The sequence below is a fragment of the Zonotrichia leucophrys genome, chromosome 2, assembly GCF_028769735.1.
Source record: "Zonotrichia leucophrys gambelii isolate GWCS_2022_RI chromosome 2, RI_Zleu_2.0, whole genome shotgun sequence".
Lineage (NCBI taxonomy): Eukaryota > Metazoa > Chordata > Aves > Passeriformes > Passerellidae > Zonotrichia > Zonotrichia leucophrys.
In genome coordinates, this window is record NC_088171.1 from 88,037,441 (window position 1) to 88,060,248 (window position 22,808).

The 22,808-nt window shown below is 39.2% G+C and overlaps 1 protein-coding gene across 1 annotated transcript in view; it reads right to left on the reverse strand.

The window, feature by feature from the left end:
* Positions 1–12,235: 12,235 nt before the first annotated feature.
* Positions 12,236–22,808, reverse strand: part of MOCOS (molybdenum cofactor sulfurase) — a 206,364-nt gene continuing 195,791 nt past the window's right edge. Inside the window, exons 13-15 of the mRNA XM_064703449.1 lie at positions 22,573–22,699; positions 20,191–20,295; positions 12,236–13,135 (exon numbers count right to left, since the gene is read on the reverse strand). Of these exons, the coding sequence (XP_064559519.1) occupies positions 12,989–13,135; positions 20,191–20,295; positions 22,573–22,699 (379 nt within the window). The 3' untranslated portion in view covers positions 12,236–12,988. The remainder of the gene's footprint in view (positions 13,136–20,190; positions 20,296–22,572; positions 22,700–22,808) is intronic.

The window sequence follows — 22,808 nt, forward strand, 5'->3', positions numbered from 1 at the left end:
CTATTTTTGATTTCTCACAGTCATTCCTCACTGACTTAGCAGCAGTGAAAGTGCTAATTCCTAGAAAAGTTGAGGCAGAGAGAGAGAGAGAGACTTCCCTCATATTCAGCACAGCCTCTGGGAGTGAACTGATCCACATCTCCATCACTAGGTAAAGTAAAAATATTTGCAAAATAGGCCATCTTTAAAAAAAATTAATTGTTTACATATTCCACAACTAAACACATTTCTCAATAAATTGGTGCATCATTCACAATTTTGTTTTCCTACAGAAACTTGCTCAGGATCCTAGGAGCTGATAGTTCAGAACTGACAGAATGGTCCGAGTAGCACAGAAAGTTTTTTCAGTGCAGCTGAGCCTGAACACACTCATTTTTGAGCAGATAAGATAAATAGAACAGATAAAGCTTGCCATCTAGAGGAACTGTACAGAAATCCACTTTTCTTTCTACTGAACCTGTTCTTGCTGTTACTCATTTGAGTGTGAGCAGACCAACAAGAGCAAGTGACACATTTTAGTATTGATCAGAGCTCAGCAGCTACCAAGGAGATTGGAACAAGATGATAGAGAGATGTGCCTTCAGCTTGTCCTTCTGCCATCCAACTTCTCCCTCCTTTTGCACCCAGTATACAGATCCCTGCTCCATCTTGCTCCATGGTGAGATTCCCTTCCTATTGCTTTCTGTGTAATAATAAGAAGGGACAGCAGAGCAGAGGGGTGAATCTCTGCCCTGACATTTTGCTGAGGTGGAATCTGGAGGATAGGTGGGGGAAATGCCTCAGATACTTGAATTGAAGTATCAATTCAAGACATCATTCTTTGCTCACCACAGAAGGACAACCTTTAGACCATGAAGAAGCTCACAGGGACAGAAAAGGACCCAGGCCACAAGCTATTGGAGCTGCCTGAAAAATGCTGTTGATAAGGCAGGGGTAGGATGGTACACTGTGTCCTGCTAAAACCTCAGAGGTGCACTGCAGTGCCTGGGTAGGAGATGCCTCTTGGTGGGAGCCCCAGAGCAGTCACATATGACTTGCTTGGTAAAGTTGACAGGATTTCCAAACCTATGTGTGGCTTGGAGCGGAAGGAAGGTGGCCATGGTGGGCAGGGATGAATGCATCCAGGCAGCCAGGCCAAGGAAAATCAGGTCTCCTGCTCTGGAGGTGAAAGCAAGCTGCCCTGGCTGTGTGCAATCCAGTCGAGGCTGCTGTGCCACTCACCCTGGCCAAACACACAAGGTGACTCCCAGCTACTTTCTCTTGCACAAGAGTGTGTTACATAAGCAGCAGTGGTGGTGCAATTATTTGTCTGGATACAGCACTGGGCACAAGGTCAGTGACACTGCCTGTTGAATTGCCTCAGCTTCAGACCTGAGCTTCCGCCTCGAGTGCAGATGCTTCCAAGAGATTGTGAGAAGAATGAGCACCACTCTCATTTCAGTGGATGGAAAGTAATATGTCCTTCCAGCTTCAGGCCTAGCAAAAACAATAAAGAGACCTTCTCATGATTTTCACATTTGGGAGAACTTCATATAATTAAGAGAATGACCCTGTCCTGCTTCTCTTGAAATCAAAATGAGTTCTGCAGTTTACAGGAATTAAAATTGTAGAAGTGTTCACTGTGCTTTTGCCTTTTCCCAGTCACACTGATATCAGAAGAGTCATGTTGCTGGAAATCAAGGAGATGCTGCCAACTTACACCAGGGCTGGAGGCAACTGATCATGAGCTGTCATCCCTCAGGCTAATTATGAACTCATCAGTTCAAGGATTCTTCTGAGTTCACTTTTAGAGAACAGTGTGGTTAGTCCTCCACCTCCACTAAACCTAATTTTTAGCCTTAGAATGACATACCTAAGTACTTATGTTTAACTTCTGAGTTACCACTCCTTTGGGCTGGGAAACTGATAGCAATTAGATGAGGTGTCCCCAGATCAGTGCTGGCCTCATATTTCACCCACCCCGCTGTACCCTGTTGTTTAATCATACCTCACTGTTCTTAATGAGACTCATTTGTCTTACTCTCAAGTTTCATACTGTTTCCTGCTTTACTGACTTTTGTGATGAAAGCAACAGAAACACTGTTAATTGATGCCTTTCAGGTGACATTAGCCCTTGCAAGAGCATCCATCAGTGGTGGTAAACATCTGTCTGATAAGAATTTTCCTTTTTATATTCCACTTTGGAAATTTAAAAATAGCTAAAGCTTTGCAGATAAAGGATAAGCAATACACAGCCTTCAACTGAAAAATTACAAGGATGGGGAGCCTGGTAACAGAAATCTCTCAGATCCTTGGTGGCATGGTGGTGATTATAAGACCAAGTTAAGCAGACTGACAAAACCCTTTCATCAAGAGCTGCCCTTTGCGTATTAAGTTGCATGAGCAACACAGCCTGTGAACACAGTGTCCATAATGGTCTGGGTGCACTGCCAGACTGGGTCAGCTCAGGGGCAGCAAGAGTCTCCATGTTCAGCTGTTAGTTGAAAAATAATCACCTTGGTCTTTGGCCAACATCAGTTACCTGGCAGAAAGTAAAAGTCAGGGAGCAAATCAGTGGAACTGACTGACTGAGGTGTCCAGGCTTCTGCAGAAGCAGACTAACCACTTTGGTCCTCAGTCAAAGCAGTTTCTGCTGCTTTATGTGGCAAATGGAAAATGATCCTGATTGTCACACAGAGAGAGTTGAGTGTTTTCAAGAGCACTTATCCCTAGTTCAGGCCTTGAGGGCACTGATATGGCACAACTGCCCTGAGCAGTGTCCCAAGACTCCATCCCTGCTCAGCCCAAGAGACCTGTCAGCTCCATCTGGGCACTCTGTTCAGCACTGCCCTCTGCTGCAACAGGCTGGGGATGAAGAATGCTGGACTTAGGGAACTCTTTTTGATCCCTTTGTCACCAGCCAGGTGATCCACTGCTATATTTGGTGCTGTTCCAGGGCTGAGGGAAACATTTGATAACATCTCAAGGACTCCCTCCATTTTGCTGCTCTTCTCTAAGACACCAGGATCATGTTTATCCTTGAGATTAATTGCACACCATTGCAAATATTGAAGTCTTGGGAATCTTCCAAGTGATCAGCTGGAAACGCCCAACTTTGTACAGCTCCTTTGCAGTTCAGCTAGATAACATGCATATGAGAATATCCCATCAAAGGGAAGAAGAACTCAGAAAAGCAAGAAATGTTGATTGACTTACTAACAACCTCTGCCTGCTAATAAAAGACTTGGATGGAAGGATTTTTAGATTGACAACCTCAACTCCTATGCTTGCAACATTAGCCTAATACAAAAGAAAAAAAATAAAAAGTAAAAAAATTGGGAATCATTTTGAGCTCTGCCACCTCAGCAGGCAAAGAATTTAGCTTCTAACACCTTCTCAACTTCTTTACAATACAAACATCCTACTGATCCTGGTTCAACATCACCTTGGAATTAATGTAGATTATTCATCACCTATGTATGGGGATTTCAGAGCAATACTCAAGGGAAGGTTCTCTGCTCCCATGTCATTACAGCTTTTATATGTTGCACTGGGACAAATAAATATGCCAGGTGCCAGGGAAAGAAAAACAAGGCTGCTCAGCAGTTCAGGCCTTATTTTGTTCCTGTGATTGCCTGAAAATCTCATTGACCTATTCTGCCTGATTCACACTTGTTGCACTGTACATGCTAAAGAGAGAAGCACAAAGATATATTTGTGAACAGCTGCCAACTTTCTCTGCCTGCTGGCAGTGAAACAGCTGATTAACTGCTTTCAGATGTGGTTCATTTAGTAAATTAGGAAGCGGTACATCTTTGTCTAAAGTTTCAAAAGTCCTTGGGCTGCATGGATATTTGACTGTTGCACTGCTCAGTCAACCCAATTTTTATTGAGTGTTTAGCTCATGCTTCTAGGAAATCAAATTTGTTAAGTATCCAAAACTGGGTATGCAGAAATGGAACTGCCTCAGTTGCATAGCAACTTACTGAATATTGTGGAGATCCATTCAGAACATATTGAGGGAAGCAAATATTATTACCACCAACCTAGAGAGGAAATGTGAGTTTACTCAGCAAAGACGAGTTTAGTTCTGCTGCTGAGTTCATTCAGACCAAGATTTCAACCACATTCCAGTCTTGCAAAGAATGTACTAAACACACCATCCCTCCCAATCCTTGAAAATAAACCCCCAAATTTTCCTTGATTAAGTCAAGGGAGGTCTGAGGATTGCAGCACAGGATGTATGAGGTGATGCTGAGGGAATGGGTTTCTTCAGACTAGAGAAGAGAAAGTAAAAGGGCTGGGGGTACAATTACCTGTGGACCATCATTCAAAAAGATGCACAGTGAAAGGATAAGAAGCAACAGCCTGAAGTTGAATTTTGGTCTAAAGAAGGACTTCTTCATCAGAAGGTGGAGAAGCAAAGGACGAGGTTGCCCAGAAACATTGTTGGAGAGACTCAAAACTCAGTTGGATACAGCCTGAGAGACCTGATCTAGCCCTGATGCTTGGAGCAGTGTTTTGAACTAGAGGACCTTCAGAAGTCTTTTCAAACACAGTTACCCTGACACTGAGAGCCCCATTACCAAGAGGGTAACCAAAAATTAATGAATGATAGTAGTACTCAAAACAAAATTTCCCGTGAATGAATTCATGCAAAGCCCATCATAGACATTTTTAAAAATTTATGAAGTTGTTATTGCACAGCAATATTTTGGCTCATTAAATGAGAAAACAACTGGCTTACAGTGATAAAAGGATTCACACTGAAATACACAGCTTTCTAATCTCATGTTTTTTTCTTTTTCAAATCCAGCTTTGCTTTTAGACAATAGTAATGAGAAATAGCTGAAAGATAGAGGGGAGAGTTCACTTTTAAGGCAGCATTTCCCCATTCTCAAGTCCATTCATAAATCTGTGGTTGCATTTTCAGATGGATTACCGGGCTCATGACTCCTATGGCCCTAAGGGCACTGAGGGGTCTTGTTCTACTTACAGGCTCTAAAGACCCTTCATCTCCTCTGCCATTCATGTTCAGACATCCTCTTCCAGCCTGCAGTCTTAACCATGGAAAATCCAGGTTAAGAAAGGCTGAGAGTATGTCACAAAAATGCCAGCATCAAGAGGTCAAAAATCATGATGTTTCTGAACCAATACGTCTTGCTATAGCTAGAAAGCTTTTCAGCTTTTTATTGCAGTATTAAGGTCAGAATTTTCCTCTTTCTGAGAAAGAGTGCATCTCTTCATGAGGCCTTCCCTTATGATTTTAAGGTTTGCTCTGTCGCATAACTACATTGATTAGCAACTTTATCTCCATGCCCACATCCAGCATGAGTATCTCTGTCAATAATAAGCTGATAACAACATTATTTCAGTGACTTCTATCCATAATCTGGCAGTCAGGGGGCTGTAAAAACTAGAACTGGTAAGACAAACTGTGTGTTGGCTGTTCAAAACCCAAGAAATTGTTTTCATTTATATTAATGTATTTTAGAAGGCTTAGATTGTTTTGTTTAGTTCTGTTATTCACTTTTATACTTATTTTCATATTATTTTTAAATGTAATTTTCTTTCTACAGAGAAAGCTGTAGAAAATCAAAGCATGCTGTTTTCATTTAAAAAATTCTATTATTTTGCTGTACTGTGGCACCTTCTATCTGATACCACTTTGCCTCTCAATCTCTACTTGTTCCTTCTGGCATAAAGATCATCATTGGAGACTTCAGAAAAATAAGAACGCCTACTTGATGTAAATGTCCTAATTTGAGTTTCTGAGAGAGAAGTGTGTGTACTTATGGGATTTCTCTTCCAGCAAGCATTCCCTTTGAGCCTCAATGTGATGCCTGACTGCTTCTTCTCTTTGATAAGTGCCATGGACATTTTTCCAAATGGCTCACTGTGTAATATCACCATTCAGCTAATTTGTAGTCTCAGTTTAGAAAGCTGTGTCTTCTTCAGGAGCTTTGAAAGTTCAATTCCTCTTACTAGACAGAAATTATAATTTAAACAAATATTTTGCCCATCAATATTTTGGGGATGATAGATGCAATCTGAAGAAATACAACACAGGTTATAATGACCCTCCCAACCCAAACATTCTTATTTGAAGCAGACCATTGATTTAATACATATGCAGATAAATATGCTAATTTAATACCTGACAATCTCATTTAGATCACATATAGCTTCTTAAATACATGATTGATGGCTTTTATTATCTTTGCACTTAACAAAAAGGGCTGGTAGGAATCTACTCACATTCTTCCCAATGTTTCATGCAGGTCCCTGCTCCACACAGCTCTCAGTCTTGCTTGACTGACTTAACCAATTGTTTCAGATTACCCACTCAATGAAACCTCAGATTTTCTCTTCCTCGACATAGTCTTCACTTTGCAAGTAAATAGCTCCAAATTACCATGCTGTGCCAGGGGGAAAGGCAAGGGAGACTGAATGAATACCAAGTGACTCCATGCCAGTAGGAGATATAAAATAGTATAATAACTTGACAAATCCTCCCCTCAGAAAGAAACATATGCAACTAGTGAATGAAAAGTCCTCCAAGGCTGGTAAACTAAATTAGCAAAGACTGTTGGGTTTTAATTGATCTAAAATTCTCTGGCCACAATATACAACCCCTGTGCTACAGCACAAGGCAGCAGTGGCAGCATTCCAACACTTTCCCTGGGCCACTGTGACACTCCTTCTCTCACTCTGTCTCTCCAGCTTCTTTTCTAACTGACCAGACATTTCTGAGGAACACTGTAGCTTATTCAAAATTCTGGGTGACAGATGAAGCAACTCAGACAAGAACCTTCACTTTTCAAGTGTATTAAATCACTACATTGAGCTTTGGATAGCAAGTCAAACAGAGAAAACTTAGATTCTTACAATCATAGAACCATTTAGTCTGGAAAACACCCTTAAGACCATTGAGTCCAACAGTTAACCCAGCACAGCCAAGTCCACCACTGACCATGCCCCTCAGAACCACATCTGTGTCTTTTAAATACCTCTGGGGATGGTGACTCAGCCACTTCCCTGGACAGCCTACTCCAATTCTTGACAACCCTTTTCATGAAGAAATTTTTCCTAATATGCAACATAAACCTCCTGAGGCACAACTTGAGACTGTTTCCTTTTATTCCCTAAAGCAGAATAAAACCACACATTTGACTCAAGAAAAATTTAATTTAATTTCGGTATTAAAGGGTTTGTTGGGAGAAACTTTGAAAGGAAATGCAAAGGCTCCAAGGATAAGAAATAATTGAAAGCATTCGGCTAAACCAGTGAAATTACAAATATTTAATACATGACTCACAGGAATTACATCCATGAATGATGGATACTGCAGAGGCTCATCTCCATTTGTAGAATGGGTTCAGCAGTGCAGGGCCTTCTGTAGTCTTCTAGTTTTCTGTAGCTTCTGGAAATAATAACTCACAAAATTTTCAACAGCTTTATCTGATTCATCTATCATAAGTACCAGGAAACAACAGACTTGATATTAGATCACTGCTGGCTTTTAAAACACAGCCTCATGGAAAACAGCCCTTTTAGAAATCAAAAGCTGATTTCACTTCTGGACTGAGGAATCATCTCTGCATAAACAATCCTGGCCAGAGTGCTTTAATCCAGAAGGGACACTTGCCTCTGAAAGCCAGCAAAAAGCATGAAAGGGGCTCAAATATGGTATGTACTGGTTATCTAGGAGAAGCTGATGTTGAGTTCCAGATTTGAAGTGTGTTGACAAGCTTTGGTGGCAAGTTTGGAAGAGATTGGCTTACAGAAGAAATTTGATTTAGGACAGAACTGTACCTAGTTATAGGCTATGTGTGAACCATGCAAGGGAAGGGCTTTACATTTAAGGTCTGTATCCTTTCAAATTTGCGATGAAACTGCTGTACTAAATCAAATTCCCTGACTTCTCACATTTTGTCTTACTTGGTGGGTATTTAGGACACCCCTCAGCAATTCTGAGTGGCAAATGCTACAACATGCAATTTTTTTGTTTCTCTCCTTTCTCCGTCCTGCCTTTGCAATGATCTGTTCCCCAATGGCACAATTCTTGAATATAATTCCTAGAGGAAGACTTCACAGCACCAGCAGAAAAATTACTAACTTTTTCTGTAACACATATTTCTGGGATTATTAGGGAGGTTTCTGATGTACTCTGCCCATAGTGATGCTCAAAGAAGACCAATTTCAAACTTCCCTAACATCTCTCCCTGTCCATAGTGCTGAGTGAGTCACTTCACTCCTCATGCAGGAAAACTGCCTATTTTCTTTTCTAATGGAAAGGACCTACAATCACCACCTCACCAAGTGACTAGCAAAACAAACTGGTCAGCATGAAAAGAAGGGAAGAGAAGCCTCTTAAATGGTGCCTTGCTTTAGAGGCACCATTTGACCTCTCTGTCAATTACTTACTCTGAGTTCTCAGAATGATTTATGGGCCTAAGGATACCTACATACCTTAATTTTCTGGGGAAAAAACCCCACAAACTAGATGATGAAAGCATTCGCATCACAACTTTTCTTTCTCTCCCGCATTTTTTCCTGTTCACTCTGGCCTTACCACTGGCACACCTACCAAGAAGTCAGAAATGTAGGTACATCTTTTGATGACTTAAACTCGTATTTCCCCCAATGGCATATTTCAAAACACACCTGAGAGGTTCTCCTCTATTCTTGATGAAGTTCCACCTTTTATTTACACACTGGTGGCCAGAGGAAGGAGACAAAGCTGCTTCTGCAAATGCAGTGTCTCAAAAATCCCACTGAAAGAGCACTCTGCCTTCTCCTCCCCTCTCTGGGGGCTATGCCTATGTTTTTCCCCAGCAATTGCCTCAAGACATCTGTATAATGCAGAGACAGGGCTGTGCCCACATTTCACCTCCATGGGAGTGACCTACCTGTTGTGTTGCAGAGTTCTGCTCTTCCTCCCCTCCCACACTCAGTGAATAAAAAAATGCATGAATAATCAGCTCAAAGTCATGTGTGGATGCTGCCTCACTGTGCTCATGTCTGTCTCCTGCTGGCCCTGTGAGTCACAGACAATTTCCACGTAAACCTCGTGAGAAGGGAGGGACAAGCCTTCCCTGTGATTCCTACAGACACCCACTCCTGTTTAGTCTTCCCTACTGACTGACAGGTTAGACACTGAGGAAAAACAGTGTTGGATCCCTCCAGGCAAAGGAGAGGGAAATAAAGCACCTCTTCTCTCATCATCTCACCCTTGGTGAAAGCTCCAACTGGATAACAGAGATAGATTCAACAGAACTGCCTGTACCAATTTTAAAGGAAACCAGTGATTATGAGCTCATTTTGTGCAGGGCCTGAGTGTGCAGCTGATTGGCATGTGGCTACACTGATGGAGGGAACACCTCACCTGTGAATCCCAGCAACAATGAGACATCCCTTCAGTCCTGAGCCACGTCATCCATGTGCCCAGCCATGCCTCAAAGCAGAACTGAGCACCTCATGAGCTTGAAGGTCAGGAATGCAACCATCACCAGCAGACACATCAAACACAATATATATTTTATTGCTTTAATTTCCAAGGCAGTTAAAAACCAGATGAAAAAAGATTTACATAGCATAATCTCTACAATTTATGAAGAATAATCACATTTTTATGCAGTCCTTTATCTTGATTTTCTTGACAGAAAGATGACCTAAAATTTTTCGTATACTTTGAAGGACATCATTGAAAGTATATAAATTGTAAACTAATCTGAAATATCTCAGTCATATCAGAAAACACAGAGCTCAGAAACTTATCCTAAAAATGCTGATTTCTGTTTTGTGATTTCAGTCTCCTGGCTATTATTAGAGCTTGTAACAGTCACCATTTTTACCTTGAGATTTGAGAAGGGGCTAAGTCTCATAGATAATGGAATGTGTCTGAATAATTAATTGCAAGTAAATAAGCGTTTGGTTTTCAAACATATAGAGGAATTTCTAGATATAACACTCTGGAAATATGGTATTAAGTACATTTATTATCCATATAAGGCAAACATATATCCGCAATTATTATTTAATTATTCAAAGGTTAATTTGGCAGTAATTGGAGTATTTAGATCAGAGCCTGCATTCATATAAAGTGGTCTTATTTTCTATATACTTGGAAAGTTAAGAAATAAACCCTTATAGAACATATAATTTTTTAATATAGTGTTTCAAAGTGTTTATGTCCCTTTTGTATCTGCAGTCCTTGGGGTTGCAGTATGCTAAATTTCTTCTTCCTCTGAATTATTTTTTCACATTATGGGAGGCTTGTTCTTTCTGCAAACTTATAGTGCATGCCACTTAAAAGTGACTTTTTGTACTTCAAGATTTTCCACAGAGTTTTGTCGCTGAGAAGAATTTGCCTTCATCGATGGAAAGACATATCAGTTCTGGCAGGAACATTCCACTTACTAGAAGGGAAATATTATCTTTTATTTAGCTGAAAGATTCTTTATGTATCTTCCATCAATCTGAAGTGTTGTGACATTTCCTACCACTGTACCACAAGGATGTTCCTTCTGGGAAATGCACAGACTATACTAATGACTGTGTTCATACATCAGAAAAAATCTTTCTTTTCCCCCTGTAAAATGGCAAATTATTCTTGATGTAATATAACCAAGCCACAGTAGAGAGAATGTGTAATTGACTGTAAATAATAGGTCAAAATGACCAAGCATGACATTTTAAAAGTTCAAATCCTCTCATCCATAGTTTTCATACATTGCATTATGGATATTCACAAACAGTATTTGTCAAGCCACTGTGTACCAAAGTGACTTATTTTGTACTAAATGCAATAACGAGTGAAACAGAACCTTTTGAGGTTGCTTTCAATTTCCTTTTCTAACTTTTGTGCCATTTTAAACAAATGACAGTGGTGAGGTGAAGAGGACAGAGCAGAGCACCAGAGATCACCAAAGGCCAGCATACAACAGGTCTCTTCATATTAAATCTGCCAGAGCTATGCTGGCCTTCTACCCAACAAAGCAATGCTCTGCATAACTTTGTATAACAGAAAGTGAAGCAGTTAAGAGATTTAGATACCAGGAAACTGCTTTTCAAGGTTCAAAAAAGCCTGCTCATTACAACCTCAGATAATTGACTTTTAGAGAGATAAACTCCCTGCTTTTCAAAGCAGGCATCAAGGAGCAGACCTTGGGCTCTGAAGTGGAAGGTACAACTCTCAAAACTGATTTTCAGTTTACATACATATGAAAAACCTCTCTCTTCCCATGTATTTTATGGCAGATTGTAAGAAACAGATAATGTTTCTTCTCATTTCCATTACAAAGCTCTGCTGAGAGACTGTTCCAGCTGAAGTGAGTAAAACCAGTTCTTCAAAATAACAAAAGAAAAAAGAAACCATACATTAAAAAAAAGGAGGAAAAAAAGAAAAGAGAAAAAGAAGAAAGAGCATTTTTGAATTCTGATTTGTGCACTGGGTGATGAGCTTCCTTTTTCCCATTCTCTGCTGCTCTGTGGTAGTCACTCTTCTTTCAGAATGACTGTTTGACCAACTCTTTCACAAAGCCGCCTGCCTCCCTCTGGGGATATGCTCAAACAACTCAAGGATTGCTTCAGCCAGAAGCACTTTCACACAGCTGGAGCCAAAATTCCCCCTAAATCATACTGGATGAGAGTTTTGATGATGCTTTTAGCAGGGTCAAAATTTCACTTCCCAGATGGCAATAGAGCAGCCAGTCTAGGAGAATTTTGCCTTCCAGGAGGACTTCCTGGAAGCATGAAATCATCCCATAGCTAGCTGGACACATGTTGAGGGTCATAAAACACCTGGCCTCAATGTATTCAGTCTTGATTTACATCAACTTTCCACATGGATTTTCTTTTTTGCTCCATGTCTTCCTTTATTTATTTTTTGTAATTTTCACAATAATTGATAATTCAGACTAAGGTTTCAGACATTTGCTCTTATAAATCAGAAAGCATGAGTCTTTTTTAGGAGATGCCAACAGCTGTTTAAGAAGGGCACTATGAAATGAACAAAGGGTAAGAAAAAAGAATGCTTTGACCTGTTTGTGATGGAGAGCATTCAAACTCTCAAGAGTTCCCTCAAGTGGCCATTAGAGATTGCTGAGGACAAACAAAGTTTGTATAGAAAATGACTGTATTACTTGAAAAATCTCTAATTAGAGATAATGTGTCAGCATCCACAAATGTAAAAGGAAACAAGAGTGTGGAACTCATACAGCCATGAAATGACTTGGGTTGGAAGGGACCTTAAAGACCATTTAGCTCCAACTCCCCTTCCATAGGCAGGGACATCATTACATAAAAAATCCTAGGGCAGACATCACATAAAATAAATCAGATGGAAAAGTAACAAATGGAAGAGAAAGAAGTTGAGAACAAATGGATGGAATTCCTTCACTGGGAACGTGTATTGCAAATGAGTCCTTGTTATCTTTGTGCTGTGTTAATGTTCTCACACACTACTCACACAGACTTCCCAATAATTCCCCCTTTCCCATTGCTTTCACGCTGTCTACACATCACCTTCAGTTTTCTTTTGGAAAAGCTGAATGCACTGCTACTCTCATGCCACTCTTCCACTGTTCTCTTCCCACCCACATTGTTTCTAAAATATGTCTTGCATCCTCTTCTAATTGGGGTTTTGACAAAGCAGTAGAAGGAAGCAGTGTATTGTTGTGGTTACTTTCCTTCATTGAGATGTGGCTTTCTGACAACAAAGTTGGGCTTGTTTTGGGAGTCATCCACCAGTAAGACTTGATCAAACCTGTTGCACCCTGAAGCAATTGTGCAAAATAGAGTTATGGCTGCTGCAACATAATCACAAGCAAAAACATGTAGGTGAGCTGTAATTATCAACAGTTTTGCCATCTGATAACATTTACAGCAAACAGAAAATTACCAGAAGCAAATGAATGGAAGCTTTTTCTTTTTTTTTTTTTTTTTGCGTAACTGACTACCAACTTTTCCCTGTAGTTGCATAAAAATTTCATCTCCACCAGAGAATCTATCCTGAACATTTTTCTTCACTGGATGTCGGAGGTTGAATTTCTGTATTCTCTTTTAGCACTGGAAGTACTTTAGACCCAACTGATAAAGTATCTGAAAAGGACGAGCAAAAGGGCTGGTTCATCAGGTATATGCCAAAGTTCGTCTGAAAAAAAGCAAAATGTTTATTAAGATGCAATACGTGTTAAAGTAATCAAATCTATAGAGGATCCCACAACCCAGATATGTTTAGAAGAAATATATTGCTTTAAGAATAAGGAGGTATGTACTATGTCCATGTAATTAACAACATTCTTAACTCATTAATTATAATAGACTGGTAAACAGAAGCTAATGCCATGCTATTCAAGAAGAATAACTTAAGTAAGTGGATAAATAACACAGTATTTCATCATGAGCTCCACAGTATCATGTATGCAATTCACACTCCCTCACAATCCTGTTATTTAATGTCTGCTCTGGCTCCTTGACAAATGCAGTTAATGTATTGTCACAAACAAAGGCTCTGCAGCATGGGAACACTGGTATGTTCCAACAGTAAAGAAGTCTTGCATTTCACACCATGAATGACTCACTTTGTTAACAGAAATTTATTCTCCTTTGCTTCTGTGAGTTTCCCTTCATTTGTTTTTTATGAATATTCTAGTATGTTTTACAGAAAATATTCAGAAAATTAATTTTATTGTTGCTTCCACTTGTTACATGTCATCTCTGAATCCATCCTGCATAAATATTAGAAATACTTAGAATATCTCTTTGGAATATTGAGTAATATAGAAAAGAAAAACTAACTATCCACTTTGCCCACTGGCCATGCAACTCTCACAGGCACCAAAGACCTGATCTGAGTGCCTGCATTCTTATGTGAGGTCTTGATCTCAAGCAGTTGAGTGTTACAGTTGTGGGTGTCATCTGGAAATGTCACAGGAAGAGACTAGTGTGGTTCTGTGGTTTTGTTTTCCAGCAGTGGAGAATTCAGAAACATGCAAGAAAAAGATTTGTCATTGCATGATAATATTTTCCAAAGAATTAGATAATAGTTAATAAAAAAATGCGTAAAGTAGGAAAAAAAAGGGACACTGAAGACCTTGTTAAATTGATAACAGATTTTTAGACTTCAGAAAGTCTTTGCTCTTTAAATCAAGGACTTTGGAAACCTGATATTAATTTTCTTGTCTCTTCTTGCAGGTTTCAAAAAAAGGATTTTGATTTGGTAGAATACAGCCAAAATGTACAAGTAAATAAATAAGCAAACTAAATACAAAATTCTATTATCCTTTTCTATTTCCTGATTACATTTACCGCCATTGTTCAGATCAATGATTCTGCTGTTGAGTGAATTACATTTAGAGCAGGTTAAAAAAACAGTAGGCAAAAGGGATTGCAATAAAGGAAAAAATAGATGATTTTAAGGGGGCATATTTCACAGATTAAATATGAAAGCAGTACGTACTCCTATTCTTGCATGGTGTAATTAAATAAAGATGAAGCAATGAGGTAACAGAGAACAGCTCTTAGTGGTGAAAGAGAGGTAAGTTTGAGACCTATCCCCAGGTAAGAGAGATGCTGTAAAGCAGAGATCTATCCAAACATGGCCTCAAACCCTGAATTTGGCTCTTTCTGCTTCATTTGTAATCCTAAACATCAATGAGGAAAATGGGCCCTAAGATATTCTTGGCTACCTCTGCTATTCCTCCATCCCACTGCATGTGACATCAGAGCACATCAGCTGGACCCCTCAGCCCTATCCTACTGTGGGCACTTTCTGGATATACCAGTGGCTGTGTTGGTGTTAATCCTTGGTGGAAACAGGGCACATCCTTGTGGTCAGTGTTCTAAGGTTACTGCTGAGGAATGACTGCAGAACTGTAAGATCCCATCCCTCTAGCACAGTGACTTTGTTCAACCAATCGTGATGCTGTAATGGTGTCAGTAACTGTTTCATGTAAAATATTAAAGTACATAGTCTTATTTTTCAATTTTTGCTTTCCTCTCAGTCGTTGACAAGTTTCTCTATTGGCATAAATGACGCATTTTTCAGCCTTGTGGTTGATAAGCTGGATTCACCTCCTATACCCTAATACAAAAATGACAGTTGCCGTGATTTTGGTTTTTTTAAAAAATCAGGCCATTATAAAACAAATATTGTAAAATTAATACTAGTTCATGCTACACCACATTTCACACAGGAAGGAATTTCTTAACTCATCCATGTAAATGAGCTTATTTGATGCGTGAGAAGTTTTTTATTTATATTTACTGCAGTGTCATCTTGATGTATCCTAAAATAAAACTAAAATAAATCTGGGCAGATAGTTCACTGTGAAGAACTTAATTTACCAATTTTTTGTTATTGAAAATCATTTAGCAGGATTTTTTTTTTAATTCACCTTAAAACATCTAGATTTACTTAAGAAAATGCATGTCTGAATGCATCTTTTCTTCAGGAGTTCTCAAATGCTGTTTTAATACTGGTCCTTAGTATTTTCTTTCTCTGACTGGGCATCTCAAGTCTCAGTGTTTTTCTTGGTGAGTAATGCCTAAGGGGTTTCCAAGGTGATGATACACTGATGGTGTATCATGCATATTTTAGTACTAATGCCTGTTTGGAATCACCGACCTCTTTTTTTCTTGTGAATGTTATTAAAGCCAAAATTTAGCCTGTAATTGACAGAAGCAGATTTAAGATCTTTTAAGTAAATTTCCCTGCTTTTTTCAATAATTACAAATAATGACTCAGCAAGTACTGATAACAGTAATCACACATACACCCCTGACAAGCAGCCACAAAAGCTTCATCTGCCACTTCAGCTCTCTTTCAAGAGGAAGATAAAATGCAGAAATCTTCATTTTTCTGATGAAAAATGAGGCTTTCAGATGCAGAGATTACAGCTTGCAGAGTTATTACAGTGAACCTCATAATCTCTGCCTGCTACCTTTTCCTGACTTCAAGGACATTTTATTCTGCATATAATCTCAGAACACTCTAAGAACTGGGCAGGGAGTGCAGGACCATGAGCACCATGGCTTTATCTGGCAGATGGGACCCTTCCCATCAATGTAAAATGTTACAGAGACAAAAAATTTAAAGCTTCTTAATTAGGAAAAAGTAGACCACTTCACTGCTGGGAGAAAGAGAAAAAAAACCATACATATTCCAGCCAACAGTGAATCATATGATAGTCATCACACTCACTTAAAGGAGGAGCTATGAAATGCTGTCATTCTTGCATGTTGTTTCAAGTTCATTTACTGGATCAAGAGTAATATGCTCTACTCAGAAATTCACTGACAAATACCCTGTGTACACCATCCCCTTCTGCAAGACAGAAATGTGAGGGGCTTCATCTGACAAAGGCCTGAGGTGAGATGTCTCCTAAAGAATCAGTTAACAAACTGGAACCTGGTAGAGAAATATTTTGCTAGAATGTGTAACAAGCACATAAATCATACTGCATGCTAACACTTAGCTTTGGATGGATGAGTTCTGGATTTTACCTCTCAGCTGCCATATTCCAATAGATAAATTTACCTGTCCAGGTCTTTTCATTTGTTCATACGATAACATAAACTCCCTCTCACCCAAAGATTTGGTAGATGCAAGTATCAAAGTTGATTTTTTTAATGTAATAATGTTTTATTAGCTTTGGATTTACCAGAATGTAAAGCCTTACAAAATAGGAGAGAAGAAGTACTCACTTCTGACCTGCTGATTTTTTATATTGGAAAAAGGCAAAATTTTAAGCTGGCATAAATAAAACCCCATATTGCTCTGTTGAAAATATCTGGACTGTAGAATGCTTCCTTAAGAACCGATATTCCTTTGCTCTACCTTAACTAAATGCATTTTCCAGTTCAGTCACCAATGAGAAAAGAGAACCATATTATTTCAGAGGCCTATTAATTACAACAATCACTGTTCTCAAATGTTCCAGATATTTGAATGAAAAGCATTGCATGGTGTAAAGCCCTGTGTTACTGCGAAAATGATAATGATGCATCAGATATGAGAGGTAATTTGCTATCCTTGCTAACATTTCACTAAGCAATCCAAAGGCATGGCATCTAATTCTGCAGGAAAAGAAGCTCTCCCAAGGCACAATGAGATATATAAAGGAGGATCAACAGGCCCCAGAAAAAAACATAAGCTTTTTAGTGTATGAAGGCATGTGCAAACATAATGGCTTTCCCTTGATGTACTGCTATCCATACATTTAGACCAGGGTAGACTGCTAATGCAATAATTCCCTTTGCTACCTTGCCAGCAAGTCCAAGCTTATAGCACTGCTGCAAATCTACCCACAGGGCTTCCACTATCATTAGTGCTAAACTGCATCTGCAAAACACCAAAGAGAGGGAGGAATGCTGTGTTATCCCTTTCCCATCCATGTGTGTTTTGTGTCAGGTGGTGAGGCATGTGAAACAGCATGTGGCCATTTGCTTAATGGAGTTATCTAGTCCTTCCTCATCTCCTGCAGTAACAGAGAGCACTCTGTCACAGGAGGAGAGCTCATCTTTCCAGTCAAGAATTACAGAAGGAATCCTTTATGAGTCTTTCTTCAGAAAGCAGAGCTCAAGTTCACTTTATAGAGGTGTTTACATTTTGTGTCAAACAATGACATAAAAGGTTTCATAAAAATCAGCTGGCAAGGCTTCAGCACCATGCTCTTTGCATTTATCTGGAAAGATGTAAATTGCTTGGGTGGCTAGTTACAGTAGCTGGTCCTGACTTTCAGCTGCAATCCATCTATGCAAAGGCTCCATCTTTCAATTTGAAGCACCAGGTTCTAAGAGTCTCAGAGGAATGAAGAAAAATAGGATTTTAGAAATAAATATTGAACTACCTCCTACCAGCCTTACATTATTTAGCTCATTATTGAAGTTCATTGGCAGTGCTGCTATTTGGGCTACATGTTTGATAAATTTCAATGTAATTTTTTCAGGTTGGTGTTCTTGGAAAAAACAATCTAAAATGGTAAATATTGACATGTGGGTCTCTTTTCTATCTGCAGTATCTTTAATGTTTTGGCAATCAACTTGTTACAGCAGCTTTCCAAAGACCTGGGAAACTCTCTTAAATCTTATTTTTCTGCAACAGTTTTTTTGTATTTTGAATCAGATTATTGACAAATGGGAGCAAAAATTGCTGATTTCCTTCACTGAATCTGCATCTGATTAAAAAAAAAAAAAGAAAATTAAGTGTATTAGATGACTCCTTAGCAGAAAAGCACATGGTAGAGAAATGAGTCACCAAAGGATTAGCTCTGCGATTTAACACAGTCACATGAACTCCATGTTCTTTCTCTCTCCCCACTGTGAGCTGTGAAAGGTTTGGATCAGTGTCCTCTGTTAGGTCTGCTGAGCACACTAAAAATGCCACAGTCCTTCCTGGGTGCTGCTCAGAGATAATCAGCCGGTGCCCATCACCACTGGGGCAACCTGCAGAAGGAATGGGCTCGGAGATCTCCTCAGAACAGACCAGGCAAATCTACCAGCTCAAACTCTCCCTGTCAATTGTCAGCTAAGCTCACCCTCCTGCACAGCAGGGCACGCTCACATCTGCCAGCAGCGCTGAAGGCTGGGAAAAAACAAAAAAGGCTGAATGCCCGTGACTTTGCAGCGTGAATATGGGCAGAGCTGAGGCAGAGAGAGCTCTCCCCCGCGGTGATCAGCAGGGCCTGCCTCCTCTCGCAGCATGGCTTTTATCAGGCGCCAGCTCCTTCTGGAAAGGCTGGATTGCTCCCTTTGCCTTAGTCCTGTTTGAATGAGCCACTTGGTTCCAGCAGTGCATCATGAAAATCTCTTCATAGCTGAGTTAATCAGAATGAGAGAGGAGCTCATCTTTGCTGTGGGAAACATGCAGAAGATGCTGTGCCTCTCCTGAGAATCTGCATCCTGAGTAAGATTTTGCTGCCATTTTCTCGCTGAGTACAGAGTGCTCTTTACAGAGGTTTCAAGTCATAATCCAGTAAAACCCATATGGGCATAAAAAGTCCTCTGCATACTCCACCTCATGTGGCAGCAGGGAGCATCCCTGTCCAGAGTGTCCCAGATGCAGCAGCTGTGGCTCACCATTACTCGGAAAGTGCCCCCATCCTCAGGCTACCCACTGTGGCCAGGAGCTCATCTCACACAGGCTCATGTACTGTGGGGACCTGGAGCAGAGCCTGCTGTGCAAGCCTAAGTCACCTCAGGTCAGCGGGAAGCTGTGCCTCGACAGCCGGCCCTGCTCCCACATGGAGCCACAGGAGCTATTCACCAAGGGCAACAGCCAACGAAAAGAAAGCCCTTTGTCTGCTTAATGAGTCACTGAGATGAATCAATTTTTTTTTTTTTTTTGTCCAAACATAGAATGAATCAATTTTTTTTTTTTTTTTGTCCAAACATAGAATGCAGTATTTGTAACTTGTTTGTGCATTGTCTGGTTGAATGATTTTCAGCCTATTTGTTATTGTCTGTGCTGGTGCTGTGCCCCGTCTCTGGTGTTTGGCGGGTACTGGCAAAGCTCCCAAGCCCCACTGCCTGAGACACTTTAACAACAGGAGCTTAACCAACAGGAAGCAATGAATTTTGAATAAGGATTTTCAGCTAAATAAATACGTAGGAGGAGATTTGTGGAGCCTTTGGGATGCTGAACTGTCTGGTCATCATCTGAGTGCTCTCAATTCCAAGAAGCAATGCAACCTAAGGAAGCAGGATCTCAAAAAAACACCTGCATTTCTCACTTAAATTTTGGTCTCTTTCCTAAGGAATAACTCTCTACTTTGACTATATTCACATCTGCTCTGTTTTTCCTACTAATTAATTTCTCAGGGTAAGAATAAAGTTTAGTCTTACATGCCAACAGTATAAGTTCAAACACTTTCTGATTTTTCAGCCTATTTCTTTTCTTAAATACATCAGTGCATCAGCTTGTGTTTTTCAGACCAAAATAAACACTGTAAAGAAATACATATGAAATAAAAGCAAGTACAGTTAAAAATAATGCATATTAATAGACCATTTCTGAATTAAAAATGTATTAAGCATTTTATAGAAATAAACCATGCCATATCTGGGTTGTAGGTGCATCCTCTTTTTGCAGAAAAAATCCAAATGGTAACAACTTAGCCGTGAATATTCACTCAGCAGATATTTCACTACCTGTGCAATAAAGTGACTACATCTTTCATTGCAGCTATTTTGAAGTACTGTACTGACCTTTCTACCTCTGGCAGCAGACAGGGACTGCAGAATTTCTTTGTTTCGTTCCCCAGACTGTTGATCAATGCAGATTATTTGACATCTGCTACATGGACCCACAACCTGAAATTTCAGTTAAAGAAAGTTCATGGCTGCTTATTAAAGCAGTACAGCATAGAACAGTACAAGTTTCTGACTATCATAATATATTAAACACATACCTTTTGCATACCTTTTCTGTGGTTTTTGAAGCTTTCATTATGTAAAAGGTCAAGTCCATTCACCTAATGTAGTAAGTCTACTTGCAAAAGTCTCAGTGAATTTTTAATTCACTTTTTAAATTTTTTTAAGGAAAACTTTCTCAGAGACAGAATCTGAGAAATACCAGACATTTACATATTTGTATTTCCTGATGGCTCCACTTATTCTGTGGGTTAGCAGGGCTGCTTGCCCAAAGAACTGAATACAAAATTAAGCCAATGCCTCAGGATTCAACCCAAGGAGGATTTTCTTGGGACTGGGAAATGCATAACATGTTTCTTATATGCATGGCACTTTTAGATACTCAGAATGTAAAATATTTAAATATACAAGTTTACCTAATCAGAAGAAATAATTCATCCTTTATTCATCTTCTATTACACATGATGTTAACATCATACATAGTTGTTCTTAAAGCTAATTGTTGTTTGAACTAAAGTATGTTTTTAGGGGGAAAAAAACCCCAACCTGCAACAAACTTCTTCTTAGAGCTTTAAAATAGAGAAGGGCAACATATTGCACTTTCACTTAACATTGCATCTCTAACTTTAGCAAAGCTGTACATTACAGAAATTGTGTCTTACAATATATACCAGTATACATATTCTACTTTTGTAAAATGTGCCATAAATTTCAAATAGGGCAAATAATTTAACTGTACACTTAGAACACTTTATGTGCTGATCTGAAGTGGTATTTCAGGTTTTTGAGATGCATCTAGACTGCTCGTATAACTCTTCAGCATAATTATCAACATCAAACATCAGCTCTTTTAGAAAATTATTTTCCACAGCTCATTTTTTTTAATTAAAAGAACAAGACAGAGAAGGAAATTTTTTTTCCTGCTTTACTTTGTTCAACAGCTTCTACCATTTTTGTGGCATAAAGAAACATTAACATAATTTCTACTGTTACTACATCAGTATCTGGAAAAGGACCTAGCAGAGATGGGAAAAGACAATGCAAGTTACATAAGCCTTTCTATTTTTGCCTTGTATTCCTAAAGTATATCAATGCCAGAAATAGGAATACCTTTTATTTTGCAGTTTTACAGTAACTTATCAACAGGATCCTCAGCTGAACTCCCCAATGTAACTCCAGCCTCCAACAAACTATACACCATGGATTTTGTTCTTTTTGTTCCTCATTTCTTACTTGTAGCAATTTTTCCTCAATTTTCTGTAACTTATATTGCAACTTACTGATCAAAGTACACATAAGAAGACAGCAGATAAGCAATATTTTCCACCCTTGTTAAAAAAGTTTTTTACAGCATACTGACTAGAAAAAAAAGAGCGATGCCTATCACATCTTCTAGATTTGGCCTCAGTACTCCTGTCATTCACACTTAAATTATAATCTCTAAGAAAACAACAAATAAGCCACTTTCACAACCTAGGCAAAGCATCTTCAAATACATATTTCATATCTCTTGGCCAGACAAATTCAGCAGAACATTTAATACATGTGTGCATCATTCCCTTAGGTGTCATGTAGCTTTTACAGATTCTTTGTTAAGAGCTTTTCTTGAAAGAATGTATTTACAAACAAGGTCTGCCTCTGCAGCATTTTCCTTACAGTACCAAGGACATTATGTTGTTAGCTATGAGGATAGCAAAAAACCCTACCAGGCTAGAATTAGAAATGTTCCTTGAGTGAAGACTAGGATAAGATGTATACAACAGAGGGCAATAGACCATGACTGTTCACTTGTGCTCATGTTCAGTCTTGGGCCATCAGTTGCTTGATTTGCAGTGACGTGAGGGTATATTTGGACTACTGTGCTAAACAGCAACAAGTATTCTCTGCTGATGTGCTGGCTAAATATGTGCTGTAAACTCTGCCTAAAAAAATCTGATTGTTATTCAGTTCAGATAGATGAAGATAAGAAATGCTATGAATTATGAAATTCAATAGAGGTGAGGAGAAATATGGCAAAACCTCGTAAATATATTGAAGTATGTTTGTCACAGAACACATCACTTTTTTTCCCCCACACTTTATAAATTTTGCCTGCACAAAGTGTACTGCCTATATTCTTTGATTCAGGAATCAAAGCCTTGTAAAAATTGGTTTGGCTCCAGGAATCGAAATGCTTTGTGATACACTGGGGCACAGCCAAGAGAGAAAAGGTCACACCTGGAATTGCAGAGCACCTATTGAAATCTCAACCCACTCCTCCTCTTCAAAGGACTCTGGTGCACTGATGACAATGTTGGCACGGAAACGCTGGATCAATTCCTCTATTTCCAATGGCTCCTTCAATCTGTCTCACAGAGTTGACAAAGCAAAACAAAAATTAAAATTATTAACTAATTTTGCACTAGATGTTTGTGCTGTAAGACTCCGGTGGTTCATGTCATTAGCAAACACTT